This window comes from Cervus elaphus, chromosome X, assembly GCF_910594005.1.
Source record: "Cervus elaphus chromosome X, mCerEla1.1, whole genome shotgun sequence".
NCBI lineage: Eukaryota > Metazoa > Chordata > Mammalia > Artiodactyla > Cervidae > Cervus > Cervus elaphus.
Genome location: NC_057848.1, coordinates 103,342,952 through 103,360,159, shown reverse-complemented (window position 1 = coordinate 103,360,159; position 17,208 = coordinate 103,342,952). Strand labels below are relative to the sequence as shown.

The following is a 17,208-nucleotide window of genomic DNA, read 5'->3' as shown; positions in this document are numbered from 1 at the left end:
CATACCAAACACCCTCTTCCAACAACACAAGAGATAAGCTTTTATGTCTTTGATTCTTTTATGTCTTTGATTAGAAACCTCTCTTTTGTTTTCCAGAAGATGGCACTATAGCTCAAGTTTATGATTTCTCCCTTTTTTACCATCTGTGCCCTGTTTTTGACTATGCTCATTGTCTACCAGAGCTCTCAGGAGCTTACTGTCACAGGTGCACCTGAGAGCACACCCAAGAAGCAGCTAGCAGAATGGGAAGAGATGTGAGTCTAGCTTTTAGTGAATTTGGTTATTGCAGACATGGTAAGAAATTCCCCAGTGATGACACACCCAGAGGCACATGAGTGGACTTTCTACTGAGCACAGTTCTTTCAAGGTCATTTGAAATTCTTATCTGTCTCTTCTTCATTATCCTCCCTCCCTCCAGTCACCGTGCTCCCACCTCAGTACTTTAGATGCTGGTGGAGAAAAATGCATTTCTCCAGCTGCATCCCATCCAGCTGAAGTAGTCAGACCCTCTCTTATTGTCCCATTCTTTCACAGCAGGTTAGTCTCTACTAAATGAATAAGCTCCAGTCAGGGCCTTTTTGAGGGTAAGGAGGTGTAGATAAATTTTCTGTTACCACTTCTTCTGGAATCAAACTTATCTTCATTGTGGCAAAATGTTTATTTTTCTTGTTTATTTTTTTCTCCAATGATGTGTTGGAGTCTCTCTCTCCCTTCAGGAGGATTGTTGTTCTGCAAGTTTTCTTTCTTGGGTAAGTGCTCAACATTTACCCAATCTTTGTCAAACAGGACCAAGAGGAGTCCAGACAGCACTGTTAGTCCTGTTGGTTCTGTGGAATGTATGGAGATTTGTCTGTCTCCTATCAGCTGCACTGATGGATAAGATTCTTCTTGGTTCCTTTGGAGCTAAGTGCAAAGTCTGGAAATCCCCACAAAGCTGCCTTTGTTCACATATGGATGCCTACTTTATTGATTAAAAAGTAGTTCATAAAGGAGGAATGTCTTATGTCAAATTACTGACATCATTTTTAATCCATTTTGAGTTTATTTTGTTTACAGCTTAAGATAGGAGCCTTGTTTTAGTCTTATTCATGTGACTATACAGCTTTCCCACCAACATTTATTGAAGACACTGACCTTTACCCATTATATAGTCTTGGCACCTTTGCAGTAAATTAATTGACCATATATGCTATGCATGGGTTTGTTTTTAGGCTTTCCATTCTATTCCATTGTTCTATGTGTCTGTTTTCATGCCAATACCATATGCTTTTTGATGCATAGTTGATTTACAATATTGCATTAGGTTCAGGTGTACAGTAAAGTGATTATGCATATATTTTTTTCAGATTATTTGCTATTGTAAGTTATTTCAAGATATTGAATATTTTACCCTGAATTATATGGTAAATCCTTGTTGCTTATATATTTTTTATATAACAATGTGTATCTGTTAATCCCATACTCTTTAAGTTATCCCCTCACTTTCCCCTTTGGTAGCCATAAGTTTGTTTCCTATGTCTATGGGTCTGTTTCTGTTTTTAAATAGGTTCTTTTGTATTATTTTTTAGATTCCACATGTAAGTGATGTCATATAATATTTTCTTTGATTTACTTCATTGGTATGATATTCTCTAGGTCACCCATGTTGCCACAAATGGCAACATTTCATCCCTTTTTATGGATGAGTAATATTATCTCATGTATATATGTGCCACATCTTCTTTATCCACTCATCATGGACATTTAGGTTGCTCCCATGTATTTGCTATTGTAAATAGTGTTACTATGAACATTGGATTGCATGTATCTTTTAAACTTAGAGTTTTAATTTTTTTCCAGATATATGTCCAGGCGTAAAATTGCTGGATATTATACCACACTGCTTTGATTACTATGAAATAACCTGAAAGCATGAGTCGCTCTGTCATGTCCTACTCTTGGCGACCCTATGGACTCTAGCCCACCAAGCCCCTCTATCCATGGGATTCTCCAGGCAAGAATACTGGAGTGGATAGCCATTCCCTTCTCCAGGGGATCTTCTCAGCCCAGGAACTAAACCCGAATATCCTACATTACAGGAGGATTCTTTATCATCTGAGCTACCAGGGAAGCTATTTTGATAGCTTTGTAATATGGCTTTAAATCAGAAAATGTAATGCCTCCAGCCTGATAAAAGTTTTTAAAGATTGCTTTGGCTATCCACTGTTGTTTTCTTATTAAAGTATAAACAATTTACAATGTTGTAATAGTTTTTGGTGTACAGTAAGGTGATTTAAAGACAATGGGTATTTTTCAGTCCTCATATTATCTTTCTGCAACATTTATATAATTGAATTTTCCTTTTTTGACATATTCATTCTCTAGATTTATTGACATTGTCCTACTTCCCAGATTATTTATTCATCTCCTATCTATATGATCATTTAGCTTCAGTCTTGTCTGTGGACTCTTCACCTTTCCCATACGTTTAAATTTTAGAATTTCTTAGAGCCCAGACCTTGGCTCTCTCTTTCATATTCTTTCCTTAAGTAAACTCACCCAGACCCATGAATTCTATTGACTTTCTAAAATAATTTACTAAAACATACTCTAATATTATTTGATCAAAGTTATTAATTCTGAGTATTTCATTTTGAAAACCTTCAACTCAGTATAGGTGAATTTTGCTAGATAATAAAGTCCCCTAAGAAATGACACATTGATTGTTCCTGCTTTTTGAGGTATATTTAGAATTATAAATTATGTATCTTTACTGAATACATTCATGTGATTGAGAGAGAGACTGTTAAACCTTAGGAAAATAACTACTTGAAGTAGAATATATGTCCTTGGATAAGTGCAGAATTTTAATATTTGTCCTCAAAAATATTTCTAAAAAACTAACATAAGGACTGTGTGCATGTGTAGTTCAGTGTGCATTAGTAGTGCATTAGTAGTTCAGTCATGTCCAACTCTTTGCAACCCTTTGGAATGTAGCCCATCAGGATCCTCTGTCTATGGGTTTTTCCAAGTAAAAATACTGGAGTGGATTGCCAAGCCCTCCTTCAGGGGATCTTCCTGACCCAGGAATCAAAATCTCATTTCCTGTGTCTCCTGCATTGCAGGTGGATTCTTTACCTTCTGAGTGTCAGGGAATGTTTAACAGTAAGATTCCTGTGTGCTGTTTCCTATCTCTCTTGAGCCCTCTGTTCCTTATTAGTCCCTGTCAGGGGCGAGTGGAGCAGGCAAGCCACTCCCAGGATGGAAATCAAAGAGATGGGATGCTTGCATAGCATTTCCTTCATTAGCTTTTCCATTTGGTCAAAGATTATTTATGACCCTCTTTTGATATGGATCACCTTTTGGCCTTATGGCCTCTATTGCTCCTTGCTTCCTTGGTAACTTGTAAAGTCTGGTCTCTTGATCTTTATCTGAAGAAACTACCTTGTTTTATGATATATATACTCTTATAGAATTCAATAAAGCACCCTTGCTCCACCAGAGACTTGGGTCCCCATGTCCTTCTCTCTCTCTCTCTCTTTCTGGCCGATTCCCTGGAACGTGAATACCGGCTGAGTAACCCTGGGGAATATTAGCCTCTTTCCTTCTTTCACTTTGTTATTGTCAACTCTGGACCACCAGGTTCTGGTCCATTAAAGGACCCCAACAAGTGGCACCCGAACAGGGGCCTGGTATATGCAGCACTTTGGACAGAGTGACTCAGGGCCTATTGAGGTCGGTAAGTACAAGAACATGGGTCAAACGGCTGGAAAGCCCCACCACTTTTCTACTTTACTTCATCATTTATTTAAAGTTCAGGGACTTTTGGTTTCATGCCAGTGAATAGAGGCTTGCCTTCAAACAATAGTTGAACATAATCCCTGGTTCCCTGATAAAGGTGGTTTTGATTTAGAAATTTGACACTGGGTCAATGGGAATGTTGAATGAGCCACCAGACAGGGAAAAAATATTCCAATTGATTTCTGGCCCCTGTGGTCTCTCATTAAAGCTGTAATTCTGCCATTTCAAGGCAAATCTAGCCCTCCCGATATTTGACAACAGACAGAACACTTATTACATGAATATGAGTTAGATGATGAAACTTAACAAAAGGCCCAATTAGAACAACATTAAATATTTCAGAATTTTCCCACAAGACCTACCCCAGCTGCTCCAAATGCTCCTCCTCTGCCAACAGGCATGAATTCAAAAGTCTCTCCTTTACTAGAACCTAATGATTCTAACAATGACTCTCCTGAGACACTTTTTGACACCAAAACTGGCAATACTTTTCTGGATAATAATGATGAGTCCTTAGCACAAACTCATATTTGCAAAAAAATTTCTACCTACTCACTCTCCTTTGTGACAGAGGCTCTCTGAATTGCTGGCTTTGAAATCAAAAGTCTCTGAAGCTGATGGTTTTTCTGCCTTTCCAGTTTTAAGAAATGCTGACACTCAAGGGCAAATAATACCTCAATATGAAGGTATTAACTTTTTTCACATGCCACAAATGAAAAAGGCTGTAACTATGTATGGCCCACATTCACCTTTTACTAGAGAGATTCTAAATGCTATGGCGTCTTCTATTGGAACTTTATTCCCTGTGATTGGTGAATTTTAATAAAAGTGCTCCTTAAACCAGGAGAATATCTTCAATGGACAACGTGGTTTTAAGATATAGCCAGAGATCATGCTAACAAAAACGCTCGAGCTGGTGCTCCCCCAAACCAAATTACTTTTGAAATGTTAACTGGCACTGGACAATTTGACACTATAGAAGCTAAAATACAGTGCCCTCCTTTGTTGCATGAACAACTAAAAACAGTGGCTGTTGGGGTTCTTTAATAGGCTGGAACCTGGTGGTCCACAGTCGATGATGAGAAAGTGAAAGAAGGAAAGAGGCTAATATTCCCTAGTTTACATGGAGAACCAATAAAGCTCTTGGCACAGAGCTTGCACTGCTTCACGTAGGCACCAGGCACCCTCTCAAGGGGGTGAAGGCACAGTGCACCTTCTTGAGAGGGTCTTAGAAGCCTGGGCAAGAAAGTGAGCTCAGTGGGCTTCCATGCTCCAAAGAATTAGCCTGAAAGAGAGAGAGAGAGAGAGAAGGAAAGAAAGACATGGGATCCCAAGCTCTGATGGAGCAAAAGTGTTTTATTCAACATGGTGTGGGTATATATACTGTCTTACAAGGTAGCTATTCTCAGCAAAGATAAAACTCAAAATTCCAGACTTGCAAAACATAAGGCAATCCATATCAAAGAGAGAGAGTTGTAAACCATCTGATTTTTTTTACCATCTGATTCATAAAAAGGAAGAAGGTCGTAAATAGTTACTTTTCACTGTATGGAAAAACTAACGAAGGAAATGCATGCATTCCTCAGTCCTGGGAGAGGCTTGCCTCTCCTCTTAAGTCCTGAATATTCAGGAGTTAATAAGGAACAGAGGATTCATGACAGATCCAAAACAGCACACAGGAAGCCTCCTGTTAAATGCTTCCTAACAAGTGGCCCTTGAAGCCTGGGATTGAATTACTCCTCAAGGGGAACATACAGGTACCTACACTAAAATATTGCAAGGACCTAATGAAACTCATGCTGATTTTTTAGCTAGATTAGAAACTGCTATTTCCCATACAGTGATTGGAGAAGAAGCTAAAAGGCAACTAGAGAAATTACTTGCTTATGAAAATGCAAATCAGGAGTGTCGAAAGGCTATAGCCCCAATTCGTGAGACAGGGACTATTATTGATTATTTGAAGGCTTGTCACAATCTAGGATCAGAAACTCAAAAAATGTAAATGCTAGCTGAGACAATGGCTGCTTGCTTTAAAAGGGGAAATGAGGGATGTTTTACGTGCGGGGATAAGAACCATTTAAAAAGGGATTGCCCTAAGAAAGCTAATAAAAAACCTCCAAAAGTCTGCCCCTCCCTGCTGCCGTAGAGGAATGCATTGGGCCAAAGAGTGTAAATCTAAATTTGATATTGAAGGGAAACCTATTTTGGGAAACTCCAAGCAGGGGACGCCCCCCGCCCAGGTCCCCTTCAACAAAAACAAGGGGCAAAATCCATCTTTTCCTTCAAACCCTCAACATCCGGCAGTGCTGCCGTCGATATACCAGCCTTAAATGATTTTCTTCTTTACCCTCAAGCAGTCCCCTCTAGAATACCTACCAGATGTTTTGGACCCCTGCCCCTACAAACCTTTGGTCTTTTACTTGGCTGATCTAGTTTGACTTCTAAAGAAATTACTGTTCACCCTGGAGTAATTGATTCATATTATAAAGGAGAAATTCAAATTATGATGTCATCTCAGATTTTATGGCAATTCAAAAAGGGGGAGAAAATTGCTCAATTACTCCTTTTACCTTAAATTTCTATTAACTCCTCTAATGATGTAAGGACAGGCGGATTCAGTAGTACAGATCAAAAACAGTCCTTATGGATATCATTGGTATCTGAATTTGCCCAACTGAATATAAATATCAAAATTAATGGTAAAAGGTTTTCTGGTCTCCTCAATACTGGATCTAATACTACTATTATATCCAAACATTTATGGCCCAATCCTAGCCTATACAAAAAAAAAAAAAAAAAAAAAAAAAACAAAAAAAAAACCCTTGCCAAATTGCATAAATTTCTCAAACCAAAGTACAAGAAGTTTATCAAAGTGTTCAAAATCTACCCATGTGAGGGACCAGAAGGCCAACCTGAAACATTAAAACCTTATGTGATAGATGCACCCCTTAATTTAATAGGAAGGAATTTACTTATGCAATGGTAAAATTAGACTTACATTCCACATTTTTCCTAGGGGCCACTGCTCATTTAACAAATAATACAATTATTAAACTGGCTCAGACGGCAAAGCATCTGTCTACAATGTAGGAGATCCGAGTTCGATCCCTGGGTCGGGAAGATCCCCTGGAGAAGGAAATGGCAGCCCACTCAAGTACTCTTGCCTGGAAAATCCCATGGACAGAGGAGCCTGGTGGGCTATAGTCCATGGGGTCTCAAAGAGTCAGACATGACTGAGCGACTCCACCACCACAATTATTAAAATAACATGGAAGAATGACGAGCCTGTTTGGACAGAGTAGTGGCCCCTTATGAAAGAGAAACTACAGGTTGCTAAAGAACTTATAGATACACAATTAGAATTGTATAGATACACATATCGAGGAATCTTACTCCCCTTGGAATTTTCCTTTTTTCATTATAAAAAATAAATCTAACAAATTGTGTCTTTTAACTGACCTTAGAAAAGTTAATGCTTCTATGAAGCCTATGGGTGCTTTACAACCAGGAATCCCATCACCTACCACTGTTCCTCAAAATTGGCACATTATTATTATTGATTTACAAGATTGCTTTTTTAATATATCTCTACACCCTTTAGACACAGAGAGATTCACTTTAGCTCTCCCTAATCATAATCATATCAGTACCAAAAGACTGCACTGCCTCAAGGATGATGAATTCTCCCACATGTGTCAGTACTACATAGCTAAAGCCCTTGAGCTTGTGAGAAAATAATTTCCTGACTTTCTTGTTATCCATTATATGGATGATATATTGTTTTCAGCTCCATCCATTTTAGAAACTCAACATATGTTTGATATAGCTCAACAATGCTTAAAAAAACTCTAGATTTATCATTGCCCCTGAAAAAATTCAGACCTCTACTTCTTATCATTACTTAGGATTTGTTGTTAATAGATAACATATTACTCCCCAACTAACTCAGATTCGTACTGATAAATTATCAATCTTAAATGATTTTCAGAAACTCTTAGGTGATATAAATTGGATTAGACCCTCTTTGGGCATTGCTAATTATCCTGGAATGTGAAGTCAAGTGGGCCTTAGAAAGCATCACTATGAACAAAGCTAGTAGAGGTGACGGAATTCCAGTTGAGCTATTTCAAATCCTGAAAGATGATGCTGTGAAAGTGCTGCACAAAATATGCCAGCAAATTTGGAAAACTCAGGACTGGAAAAGGTCAGTTTTCATTCCAATCCCAAAGAAAGGCAATGCCAAGGAATGCTCCAACTATACCACAATTGCACTCATCTCACATGATAGTAAAGTAATGCTCAAAATTCTCCAAGCAAGGGTTCAACAATACGTGAACCATGAACTTACAGATGGTCAAGCTAGATTTAGAAAAGGCAGAGGAACAAGAGATCAATTTGCCAACATCCATTGGATCATCGAAAAAAAAAAAAGAGAGTTCCAGAAAAATATCTATTTCTGCTGTATTGAATATGCCAATGCCTTTGACTGTGTGGAGCACAACAAACCTGAAGAAGAGGAGAGTGAAAAGTTGGCTCAAAGCTCAATATTCAGAAAACTAAGATCATGGCATCTGGTCCCATCACTTCATGGGAAATAGATGGGGAAACAACGGCTGACTATTTTTTTGGGCCCCAAAATCACTGCAGATGGTGATTGGAGCCATGAAATTAAAAGAGGCTTACTCCTTGGAAGGAAAGTTATGACCAAACTAGACAGCATATTAAAAAGCAGAGACATTACTTTGCCAACAAAGGTCCGTCTAGTCAAGACTATGGTTTTTCCAGTGGTCATGTATGGATGTGAAAGTTGGACTGTGAAGAAAGCTGAGTGCCGAAAAATTGAATCTTTTGGACTGTGGTGTTGGAGAAGACTCTTGAGAGTCCCTTGGACTGCAGGGTGATCCAACCAGTCCATCCTAAAGCAGATCAGACCTGGGTGTTCATTGGAAGGACTGATACTGAAGCTGAAACTCCAAAACTTTGGCCACCTCATGAGAAGAGTTGACTCATTGGAAAAGACCCTGATGCTGGGAGGGATTGGGGACAGGAGGAGAAGGGGATGACAGGGGATGAGATGGCCAGATGGCATCACCGACTCGATGGACATGAGTTTGAGTAAACTCCGGGAGTTTGTGATGGACAGGGAGGCCTGCCGTGCTGTGATTCATAGGGTCACAAAGAGTCAGATATGACTGAGCGACTGAACTGAACTGAACCGAATTATCAAGTGACTAATCTATTTAATACTTTGAAAGGAGATCCTGAATTAAATAGTCCCTGAGCACTTTCTCAAGAGGCATGAGAGGAACTCTATTTGGTACAAAATAAATTACAAAAACAGTTTCTTACTCGCATTAGACTAGATTTACCTTTAGAACTATTTGAACTCCCCTCTCTCCATTCTCCAAGGGACTTCTTGCCCAACAAGAACACCAAATAGAATGGATCTATACCCATTTTAGGGGAATAAAGTCACTTATACCCCACCTTGATTTATTTGCTTTAATCATTATCAATGGAAGAAATAAGACTAAAACTCTAATTGGCTTTAGCCACCCCCATAAAATTGTGATCAGTTCAGTTCAGTTCAGTTCAGTTGCTTAGTCGTGTCCGACTCTTTGCGACCCCATGAATCGCAGCACGCCAGGCCTCCCTGTCCATCACAAACTCCCGGAGTCTACTAAAATCCATGTCCATCGAGTCAGTGATGCCATCCAACCATCTCATCCTCTGTCGTCCCCTTCTCCTCCTGCCCCCAATCCCTCCCAGCATCAGGGTCTTTTCCAATGAGTCAACTCTTCGCATGAGGTGGCCAAAGTTTTGGCGTTTCAGCTTCAGCATCAGTCCTTCCAGTGAACACCCAGGACTGATCTCCTTGCGGTCCAAGGGACTCTCAAGAGTTTTCTCCAACACCACAGTTCAAAAGCATCAATTCTTCAGCACTCAGCCTTCTTCACAGTCCAAGTCTCACATCCATACATGACCACTGGAGAAACCATAGCCTTGACCAGATGGAACTTTGTTGGCAAAGTAATGTCTCTGCTTTTTAATATCCTGTCTAGGTTGGTCATAACTTTCCTTCCAAGGAGTAAGTGTCTTTTAAATTCATGGCTGCAGTCACCATCTGCAGTGATTTTGGAGCCCCCCCCAAAATAAAGTCTGACACTGTTTCCACTGTCTCCCCATCCATTTCCCATGAAGTGATGGGACCAGATGCCATGATCTTAGTTTTCTGAACGTTAAGCTTAAAGCCACCTTTTTCCCTCTCCTCTTTCACTTTCATCAAGAGGCTTTTTAGTTCCTTTTCACTTTCTGCCATAATGGTGGTGTTATCTGCATATCTGAGGTTATTGAGATTTCTCCCGGCAATCTTGATTCCAACTTGTGCTTCTTCCAGCCCAGCGTTTCTCATGATGTACTCTGCATATAAGTTAAATAAGCAGGGTGACAATATACAGTCTTGATGTACTCCTCTTCTTGTTTGGAACCAGTCTGTTGTTCCATGTCCAGTTCTAACTGTTGCTTCCTGAACTGCATACAGGTTTCTCAAGAGGCAGGTCAGGTGATCTGGTATTCCCATCTCTTTCAGAATTTTCCACAGTTTATTGTGATACACACAGTCGAAGGCTTTGGTGTAGTCAATAAAGCAGAAATATTCGTTTTTGTGGAATTCTCTTGCTTTTTTGATGATTCAGCAGATATTGGCAATTTGATCTCTGGTTCCTCTGCCTTTTCTAAAACCAGCTTGAACATCTGGAAGTTTGTATTGCTGAAGCCTGGCTTGAAGAATTTTGTGCATTACTAGCATGTGAGATGAGTGCAATTGTGCAGAGTTTGAGCATTCTTTGGGATTGCCTTTCTTAGGGACTGGAATGAAAACTGACCTTTTCCAGTCCTGTGGTCACTGCTGAGTTTTCCAAATTTGCTGACATATTGAGTGCAGCACTTTCACAGCATCATCTTTCAGGATTTGAAATATCTCAACTGGAATTCCATCACCTCCACTAGCTTTGCCTGTAGTGATGCTTTCTAAGGCCTACTTGACTTCACATTCCAGGATGTCTGGCTCTATCTCAATTCGAGAATGCCTTACGAACTTCTACTCATTTCCAAATAGTTTTTCTGGAGTATTTTGGAGAAATTTCATTTCATTATCCTTCTAACAAGCTATGGAATTTTTTCAAAAATACTGAATTTATTATTTCCCGCATTGTCAGCTCACAGCTTACACCTCAAGCTGAAGTTTTCTACATAGATGGGACTAAAAACGCCAAAGCAGCATTCTGGTCTCTCAAGGGATATAAAGTCTTTTACACTAAATTGAATTCTGCTCAAGAAAATGAATTATATGCTCTTATTCAAGTTATTTGCCTACATTCTTACCCCACTTATACAGTCTCTGATTCCTTATATTCAGTTTTTGTATTAAAAAATATAGAAACCTCCACCATAAACTCCAATCAACCTATTATTCAACAACTCTTTCTCAAACTACAATCTGTTATTAGAAACTGCAATTCTCCCATTTATATTACACATATTTGAGCACATTCTTACCTTCCCGGCCCCATGACTCATGGTAATGAGCAGGCTGATAAACTGGTTTCCTTTGCTACTCTGGAGGAACAGCATGCTCTGTTATACACCAGTGCTGGCTTCCTATGCCAGCTATGGAAAATCCCATACCTCCAGGCTAAAGAAATTATTAATAATTGCTCTACTTGCAGATCCCCGCATCTTTGACCTATTGCACAAGGTATGAATCCTCGCGATTTGCAACCTAATGAACTATGGTAAACGGATGTAACTCATTGCCCTGAACTTTCTCCATCTTCTTTCCTATACGTCTGTATTGACACAAAATCTTCTTTTATCTGACCACACTATTTCACGGTGAGAGTACCCAACACGTTATAACTCACTTATTAACTTGTTTTGCTGTAATGGGAATGTCTAGCTCTATTAAAACAGACAACGGCCCTGCCTATGTTTCTAGACACTTTAAACAATTTTTGCAATCATTTTCTATTAAACACATCACAGGTATTCCTTATAATCCACAGGCACAAGGAATAGTCGAATGAGCACTTCACACACTAAAATTGCAAATTAACAAATTAAAAAAAGGGGGAATACACAGGAACACTACTGTCTTCCTTATCTAAAGCAAACTTTACTAGATTCCAACATAAGTTATTCTCTAAACCTATAACTATTGTTAATACAGCTTTATTTGTTTTAAATTTTTTAAACTTACCACAAGGAGATATCTTGACAAGAGCAGAAAAACATTTTGAAGAATTGAAGGACACTTCTCTTCCTCTGCCCATTTGGTATCAAGACGGGTTCAATAAACAATGGAAATCTGGGAAATTAATCTTACAGGGAAAGGGGTATGCTTGTATTTCCCCAGATGGATCCAACGAACTCACATGGCTTCCTCTTCAGAAGATTCGACCCAAGGGGGCCTCCGGCATTCAAAATGGAGATGAAACAAGAAAAACCCCAGAAGGAAGAAATTCCAATATGGGCCATGTCGCTCTGAAGATCGCCAGGAAGCACTGCCCTTGGCAACATCAACCTTATGACCTCCCCTCTTGGGGACAAATAAAAACCCTTACTAATCAAGCTGAAAATCTGGTTTCTCAACAGGGAATGCCTCAGAGTCCTGAAAACCTTCTTATCGCTACGCTCGCTCTGTTGGCCTGTGTGTCCCCCACTTGAGCAGGATTCATTAATCACACTTAGTGGGCTTACTTACCCAACCTCCACTTACTGCAGGTCTTAGAATGGACAGAGAAAGGACCGATCATATCAACCAATGACTCCACCCATATGCCCCTCCCTGGAACGTGGAGGGGCCATCACACCCTGGGGAGGAGGGAAAACTAATTAACATTTATTTAGGCTATGAAGTCCTTCCATTGTGCCTGGTCCCAAGGGAATTATGTGTAAACGTCAGCCAACAAACTTGGGCTTTCATCCTGCCTCCAAAAGAAGACTTTCGGACATTGTTTGAATTCTTTACTGCCCTTTCTTTGTCTGTGAACCATGTTTATACTACTGAAATTTTAGGGAAAGAGTTAGGGAAAGAACAAAGAACATTATGTAATGGGTTTACTTATAAGAACTTTAAATATACTCCTGTTCATTGGAACAAATGTGAAGCCAAATCAGGAAAACTAATATTTGTGGCTAGCCACACCATTGTCGATCGGGGACCCTATGGTATGTGGTTGTCTAACTGCTCAGCACTGTATGTGATTATGCTACTCAAGTTGCTTGGAAAGTTACTAACACTATGATGGAACATTACCATGACAAAGGACTTCTTGGCTGGCTTGATGGTGGAATGGCACACCCTCGTCCTCAGATCGTCCTTAATAAACAAATTGGGCCTGAACAATGGGACATATGGAAACTTGCTGTGAGCGCTGAAGAACTCAGAACTTGGACCGGACACTTCACAGGAACCAGTCATAGTCATAGTAATTACTTCTTTCTCTATAATCAATCACATTTCATACAAGCTTGTATTCCCCTTCCTTTTGTTTTAGCTATAGGAAACTTACAATTTAATAAGACTTTACGTTCTGTAACTTGTATAAATTGCAAATTGTATACCTGTCTTAACTCTTCTGTTTCCTTAAGAAATGAATCCCTTTTGATTCCTCAATATCGACATAATTTGTGGTTACCAGTAAATCTCCAGTGGTCCTGGGAAGAAGATCCCATGGCTGGGCTTGCTTCTCGGTTACTTACTAAATTACTCCAATGATCTAATTCATTGGATGGCTGATTCTTGGCATTTGGGGATTAATAGCTATTTGCACTACTGCTGCTGTTGCTGGTGTTGCTTTACAAACCTCAATTCAAACACATAATTTTATCCAAAATTGGACTAAAGATGCTCATACTATGTGGGCCACTCAGGCTCAGATGGATGAGGATATTCAAGATGAAATACAGGAACTAAAAACAGCCATCAAATGGGTTTGAGATCAATTAATAGATTTGCAAAAACAAGTGATACTAAAATGTGATTGGAATTCTACTCAGTTTTGTGTTACTCCTGTTCAATTCAATCATAGTGCCTATGACTGGGAGCAAATCAAATTTCATTTACAAAATATACATGATAATGCCTCTCTGAATGCACAATTACTGCAAAAAGAGATCTTTGATACCTTCTCTAAAAGTCTGCCCTCATCCACTAATCTGGATATTTTAGCTGAACAACTAGCTGATCAATTATTTGGGCTAGACCCATGAGGATGGTTTCAAAGCATCACCCACAGCATTGGGTCTGGAACTGTAACTCTGGCGATCGTCTTGGCAATTACATTTGTTGTTTACCATTGCCTTTCTGCAAAAACTGTTAAAACTAAACAAACTCAAATGGTCAGGACCTTTTTTACATACATAGTAAAATAGGGGGAATTGTCAGGGAATGTGTAGCAGTAGGATTCCTGTGTGCTGTTTCCTATCTCTCTTGAGCCCTCTGTTCCTTATTAGTGCCTGTCAGGGGCAAGAGGAGCAGGCAAGCCACTCCCAGGATGGAAATCAAAGAGATGGGATGCTTGCATAGGATTTCCTTCATTAGCTTTTCCATTTGGTGAAAGGGATTATTTATGACCCTCTTTTGATATGGATCACTTTGTGGCCTTATGGACTCTATTGCTCCTTGCTTCCTTGGTAACTTGTAAAGTCTAGTCTCTTGATCTTTATCTGAAGAAGCTACCTCATTTTATGGTATATACACTCTTACAGTATTCAATAAAGCACCCTTGCTCCACCAGAGACTTGGGTCCCTATGTCCTTCTCTCTCTCTATTTCTGGCTGATTCCCTGGTACGTGAATGCTGGCTGAGTAACCCAGGGAATATTAGCCTCTTTCCTTCTTTCACTTTCTCATTGTCGACTCCGGACCACCAGGTTCCGGTCCATTAAAGGACCCCAACACCTGAGCCATCAAGAAAGGCCCAACATAAAGACTATCTATGTTTAATACTCAGTAGTTTTAGTTTACTTGAGCAAATTAAGAAAACTGTAAAATATTTATGCTGGAGTATATGCTGACAGTTTTCTTGGGAAAAATAGAAATAGTGTTTAACTCTAAAAAGTGAAACATTAGAAATGGCTTAAACAGAATAAGCCAATAGACATTTATTTTTACTTTAGTTGCATTTATTTTTTACTCTTCCTCCATCCAATCAGTCTCACTGTCTGATATACCAGAACTATATCCCATAGCTTTACGACGGATCAGGATGTGACTTGCTTCATTTTTAGGAATCTCCATTTTGACTTTGGGTATGCATTGCTCTTTAGTTTTGCGTAGCAGAACACCTTTTCTTATTGCTTCCATCAAGGCCATCCTTGCTTTATTGATCATTGGTAGAGCTGATGGAGATTGCTTAAAGCCAGGACAAACTGGAGTTGATGAAGATTGAGACACTGATAGAGCCCAAGGGCTTGATATGGAAGATGGTGACTGTACAAAGGAAAACAGTGATTGTAGAGTGGACAATTTTGTTGACTTCAAACTTGATGATCTTGGGTGTGGTGTAGTCAAATTTCCTGTTGGTTGTGCAACTGAAGATCTAGATGACTGTGTATCTAAACATCCTGAAGGTTGGGCAACTGAACATCTTGGTAACTGGGCAACTGAAGGTTTTGATAATGGAATCAAAGATACTGATGTTTGTGGATATGAAGATACTGATGATAGTGGAATTGAACTTTGTAGTGTTTGTGGAGTTGAAGATCTTGGTGCAATTGAAGATCTTGGTGGTGGTGGTGGTGGTGGAAGTGAAGATATTAGTCTTGATGGAACTGAAGATCTTGGTGATTGCACATCTGATGCCGAGTCATTTAGATCTGTAACTGCAGCCCTCGATTTAATTCTAGGTGAAGTTACTAGAGGAGATAAAGGTGGAGGCATTTCCTGATCTTTACTTTGTGGGACTAAATCATCCGGTATCAGTTCATATTGGAAAGGTTCAGGTGTTGGAGGAGAGAAATCTGTTTCAGGTGGTGTAATTAGAAGAGGTGAATCAAGAGTGGTCTGCAGGCAATCAGGAGGTGGTGATGCTGCTGGATCATTGAAAACAGTTTGTGTAAGTTGAGTCAGGGAATGCATTACTGAGGAAAGACTTGTCCTCTCTGAAGCTCTTAATACAGCTAACCAATCAGATGGTAGTGGAGGTGGTGAATTAGGTGCTGTGGGACTCACAAACACCTCTGTTTTAAGACGAGTTCGAGGTTGGGGTTTCAAGTCTTCTCCCATTCCAGTTCCATAATTGACATAGGTATGTGAATTTTTCACATCACCAGCTCCGTGCATTGGCTGTTGTAGAGGGCTCGATAACACCTTTCCTACAGTTCTTGTTAGAAGTTTACTGATTTCACTAAATGGGAAAGAGCAAAATGAATTTTCGGCTGATTGATCTACATATGAATGAGAGGTCTCACCACAGGCATCTGTGGTGATATGGCCCACTGTAATATTATCTTCTATCGGTTGACCTTGAGGCACACGTTTTGGCTCATATGGATAATCTAGGTGCTTCTTCTTTAGCTTGACCTTCCCTCCCTTTTGTTCTTCACCCTCAGAATATGAAACAGGATAAATCTTTAAACTTTCTCTACCATCTTGGCAGTGACGAGCAGGCATAGTAAGAGATGATGTCTGTACACAGGAATCATGTTTTCCACACCTTTTAACAGATTTGGAAGAGTATACTTGCTGTGATTGAAAAGCTGTATTTTGAAACATCCTCTTTGATTTTCTAACTTGCAAGGACGCTCCTTTATTTGGATCATCTTGGGTAATGCCATCAGTTAACTGGATTACACTCTGTTGTAAAGTCTTAAGTTTGAAACAGAGCCTATCGACCTCTTTGGTTAGTTCCCCAAATATGTATTCAGTATATTTATTTAGATCATTTACTTGTCTAGCTATATTGTTTAAAGATGTCTGGGTTACATAAACTAACTCTTCTCGAATTTTTCTGGGCCCTGCTGATTGATTTGAGGGCCCTTCATCTTTTTCTTTATTTAAGGACATTTCCGAATCACACTAGTTTACTAGGAAAAGTTGCGAGGGAACGTCTAATCTCACCTCTTTTGAGCATCCGCAACTCTTCTCAGACTCACTCCAAGCTTTACAGGGTTTTGAATTCTGCCGGCAACATCTGGCAATTGGCAGACGCTGCTTGAATGCGAGAGTAAAAGCTCCTGCCTCCTGTTTTTGAGCAGTAGTAACCTGGCAACCAAGTCCTATGTCAGAATCTTAATATTGCGCAAGCAGTGAGAGAATAATGCCTTCAAATCATTGCCACGCCCCTCTGGCCCACCCTCTCCGGAACTAGTTTCACAAAGTTAGAGACCAGCCGGAGAGGAACAAACAGGGTTATCGCCAAACCTC

At 39.7% G+C, this 17,208-nt stretch overlaps 1 protein-coding gene across 1 annotated transcript; it reads right to left on the bottom strand.

Annotated features, from left to right (window-relative positions):
- Positions 1–14,973: 14,973 nt before the first annotated feature.
- LOC122690432 (wiskott-Aldrich syndrome protein family member 1-like) lies at positions 14,974–16,848 on the bottom strand. The gene has a single exon (XM_043897415.1). It carries the CDS (start codon positions 16,846–16,848, stop codon positions 14,974–14,976), a length of 1,875 nt encoding a protein of 624 aa, XP_043753350.1.
- Positions 16,849–17,208: the final 360 nt, after the last annotated feature.

Bases quoted from the DNA above. Each gene is read 5' to 3' on its own strand.
- LOC122690432 (XM_043897415.1), bottom strand. From the start codon at position 16,848: ATGTCCTTAAATAAAGAAAAAGATGAAGGGCCCTCAAATCAATCAGCA.